General features: G+C 38.1%; 1 protein-coding gene across 1 annotated transcript in view; it reads right to left on the reverse strand.

Annotated features, from left to right (window-relative positions):
- LOC104748833 (transformation/transcription domain-associated protein-like) overlaps positions 1-3,839 on the reverse strand; it is a 23,396-nt gene that overhangs the window by 11,323 nt on the left and 8,234 nt on the right. Inside the window, exons 16-24 of the mRNA XM_019236829.1 lie at positions 3,783-3,836; positions 3,359-3,694; positions 2,818-3,076; positions 2,502-2,724; positions 2,012-2,402; positions 1,556-1,705; positions 1,237-1,458; positions 828-1,049; positions 178-454 (exon numbers count right to left, since the gene is read on the reverse strand). Coding sequence (XP_019092374.1) covers positions 178-454; positions 828-1,049; positions 1,237-1,458; positions 1,556-1,705; positions 2,012-2,402; positions 2,502-2,724; positions 2,818-3,076; positions 3,359-3,694; positions 3,783-3,836 — 2,134 coding nt within the window. The remainder of the gene's footprint in view (positions 1-177; positions 455-827; positions 1,050-1,236; positions 1,459-1,555; positions 1,706-2,011; positions 2,403-2,501; positions 2,725-2,817; positions 3,077-3,358; positions 3,695-3,782; positions 3,837-3,839) is intronic.

The raw sequence follows: 3,839 nt of genomic DNA on the forward strand, positions 1-3,839 counted from the left end.
TTGAACGCTTAGGATCAGCACTAGATGAAGTATGCAACTCATCATTAATCTGACTGGTTCCATCAGTATCAGTCACCATTTTCATTTCATTCTGTCTTTGCCTTTCCCAGCTGACAACCAATCCAGCAAGTTCAATTGCGAGCCTCCTATTCTCTGCAGTAGTATTATATGGCAAACCTAGACGACTTAACGAATTCACCATTTGAGGAACAAATTGTGCCCTACAGCTGTAAAAGAGATCTGAATGCCGAACAACAAGTAGGAAGATGTGGATCAAATTTGGAATTGAATGACCTTCCTCCACCAAAATTTTTTTAGTGTATCTTATCCAGATTGGCATGCGTGAATCTCCAAGAGGTAGCCTTTTAGGCAAAGCTGGCATTAGAATATCCAGGGCTTGCTTAACTAGCATCTTATTCTCCGGCTGGCATGTCCTAAGAAGTGCGACAAAAACCTACATCATTGGCAAACATTTGTGTCACTTAAAAAATAAGACGAAGTTGTTTTGTATGCATATGCTTCTCTTCAACTAATTCAAATTGAAGGAGAAGTAACGTCATAGACAAAACTAATCAAGTGTATGTCATAGTACCATGAATTCTAGCAAACATGCATTATTTAGGCAAAATATGCATTCAGATCTAGCTTCATGTAGACTATCAACAATGGCACTGTAAATTATTTTCACTTAAGCTAATAATTATTGACCGTCTCAGTCATATACAAAAGTTATGAAATACGCTGAAATCAGAAGTTTAAGGAAAAACTTTTTTCTCACTCTTCAAGAAAATCAATAAACATCACTGACATACGAAGTTTTACGGTACCTGAAGAATGATCTTCTCAGGAGCCTGGTAAGCATCCAAGAAGTGGCAAACATTAACAAATGCCCACTGTTTACTGGCGCTATCTTCCCGTTTGAGATGATTCCATCCAAACTTAATGAGCTCTTTTCTATGACTGACCAAGTCACTCTGAAGATACTTCAGAAGCAATGTTGCTAATTGCAAAAGTTCAATTCTCAAAGGTTCATCATATTCAGCCGAAACCTACAACAATCAAGAGGAGATTTAACACTAAAATCTTAATAATTCTGAACAAGTGGATAAAAAAAAATGAAAAACTTTTGTAAACAGTGTTACTACCAAAAACCTGTACAAATATCTATTCATAACCAGTACGAATCTTCCCCACAATTTTCTTGATATTTTTGCTTAGGAAAGAAAAGAAACCTACCTCTTCGGGTGGATCAAGAAGCCTCTCAACAATGGTTTTGACTATATCAGGGTCAATGACCTCCCAAGTTTGGCCGTTTTGGAAAGCATGGGCAAGCATTGGAAGAATAAGCATTTGCATTGCTTGAACTAAATGATCATGGCCGAGTTGTCTGGAATGGAAAAGGTTAAGAAAATGCAGGAGAAGTGCTCTTTTCATGTTGGGCGGATATCCTTCTGCAACCTGATCAATATATCTCATTTGTTATACTACTGCTGAAAAGTGCGAAAACTAATGGGATTAGAAAGAAACTGTAACTAAATTTTAAAATCTCAGATACCTCAATAATGTAGAATTCCTTCAAAAAGGTGTAGTCAATGCGGCTATGGAACAAGAAAATGGAGAGAATATCGAAGAGAACATTCACTTCAGATTTTTCATGCCGTAGGTAATTTAAGAAGCACTTGACAAGCCACTTGCTCTCTTTCACCTTAGTTGGAGAACACAAAAGAGTTCAGATTCCAACTTTCATATATCTTACGTAACTCAAAAGGAAGACTATAAATCATCAAGTATCACAGCTCTGTTCACCACACCAATTTAATTTCTACATCAATTTACGTTCAATAAATAATACGAGATGGAATTGAAACAATGTCAGGAGAGTTCCAACAAGAAATCCAAGAAAAAATGTGGATACTATCTAACACAGGCAAATCAAGAATTCAATGGAAAAAAAATTAACACATCACAGTGAAGCCAAATGTCTAGATATGGTCGAGATAGAAGACACTACCTGAACTAAATTCAGCTCTTGCTCATTCTGCAAACGAGATATCCTTGCAGGTGATTTCCAAATGAGAACCAAGGTATCGAAAACACTGCGGTTACTCTGCAACCAGCTGGGTATCAGTTTCACCATTGTTTTGATGAGATAGAGCCCCTGAAAATACGCATCCGATGCTATATAAGCCTTTGTTGATGCCACATTAGAACTCTCTAATTTAACAGAGATATGCTTTTCATCTCCAGATGATGTAGCGGGAGGAGTTGAAACTGTTGTGCCCAATGTAGGATCAGGTTTTGGCAAAATTTCAGGAAAGGCGCATGACAGTATCTTCTGTGGAGACTTTGCAAGTTCTTCTCTTAACGGCTGGCCAGCATCTGATCGAATTATATACATAAACCTGCGTTTTGTTTTTAAGGGAGAAAGCACGTATTGTTAGCATATTACAAAATCAACAAGATGAGGTGAACGAAAGCTTATCATAAGAAAGTGTCCTCACCTCCGAAAATATTTTGGTTCACTTAATCTAGAAAGAAAATAATCAACAGCTAGGGCCGCATATCGATTCAAAAATTTGGTAAGCGGTAGACGGTATGGGCTATTAATCTCACTGTACACTTGCCCAGGAGGAAGAGCTGCTTCTAAGTCAATGGTTAAGGTTACAAGTTCATCTAGAAATTTTGATGCAGCATGTGGGAGTAAGTGGAAGAGCTCGATAATAGCTGCCATGGAAACAAAAGAAGATTTGAGTCAAGTGAATAACCATATGACCAGGCATCAATTAGTTATTTAAGAAAAAAAAAAAAACAAATTACCAGCTGCTATTTTTGGCTCTTCTCCAGCTTTCCATGATTTCTGGGACTGGGCAAGTTTCTCCGGCTCCAACCATTTTTTAAGGTGCTCCAGCAACTTGCCTCCTAATGTCACATTAAACCAATTTGACAGAAGTTCAAGAAGGCGTGCCAGACCTTGCAGTAAAGGCATACTGAGATTCTTTGTGTGTGCGAGATTAACAAGTATCGGCCTGAGGCTACTCTGAAGAAGTTCCTTGGGCATCCGTTGTTGATTGATAACCTATATCAGAAAATAGACTTTCAAAAAACGAATTAAATCAATATGAACAGAAAGTTAAAGAATATGATATCAAGAAATAGATTCCAATGATAACTCCATTTCGCAAGTTCCTCATATTCAAGAAGGCAAGTATTGCATATAGCAAGCTTAAACCATGGTTGCACATATCAATTACCCCCAGAAAGGAAAACACCTAGGCTATTACGAATAGGAATATCCCAAAAAACTTCAAACTATATGTGCATGAACGAATCCTGGCTAAGATAAAAGACAACTACAAACCTGTCTTAAACCCTCCTTGGCAACCGCCACGATTTCAGGTGCTCTACATGTGAGAGACTTGAAAAACATGGAAATTATTTTGGCACGTAATTCATTGTGAGTTTGCGTTCGGAAATCAGTCCACGCCATAGTTGTGCACAGAAGCTCAATACAAGCTGTTCGAAGTCTGTTCAATGATGTAAGCACTTTAGGATTCATCAACTTCACAGCCCAGACAGTTTCATCAGCCTCAGCAATTTGTAATGCTTCTTGCAGAAAATTCACCAACTCTGGAGTCACTTTTAAAAGGGGGGGCCTCAGAGCCAAGCAAAAATTCAGAGCTGCAACTGTTCCAACCTGTAGGTAAATATAATAACGTAAAAATTAAAGACAGGGGAAGACAAGAGAAAGAGATACACAAAAAATAAATAGCACTGTGAGGCACCTGTTGATCAACTGTCTTTGATCGGAGTGGACGCATTATAAGTGGCTGCAGTAATAC

The sequence above is a fragment of the Camelina sativa genome, chromosome 15 (genome assembly GCF_000633955.1).
Source record: "Camelina sativa cultivar DH55 chromosome 15, Cs, whole genome shotgun sequence".
NCBI classification, from domain to species: domain Eukaryota; kingdom Viridiplantae; phylum Streptophyta; class Magnoliopsida; order Brassicales; family Brassicaceae; genus Camelina; species Camelina sativa.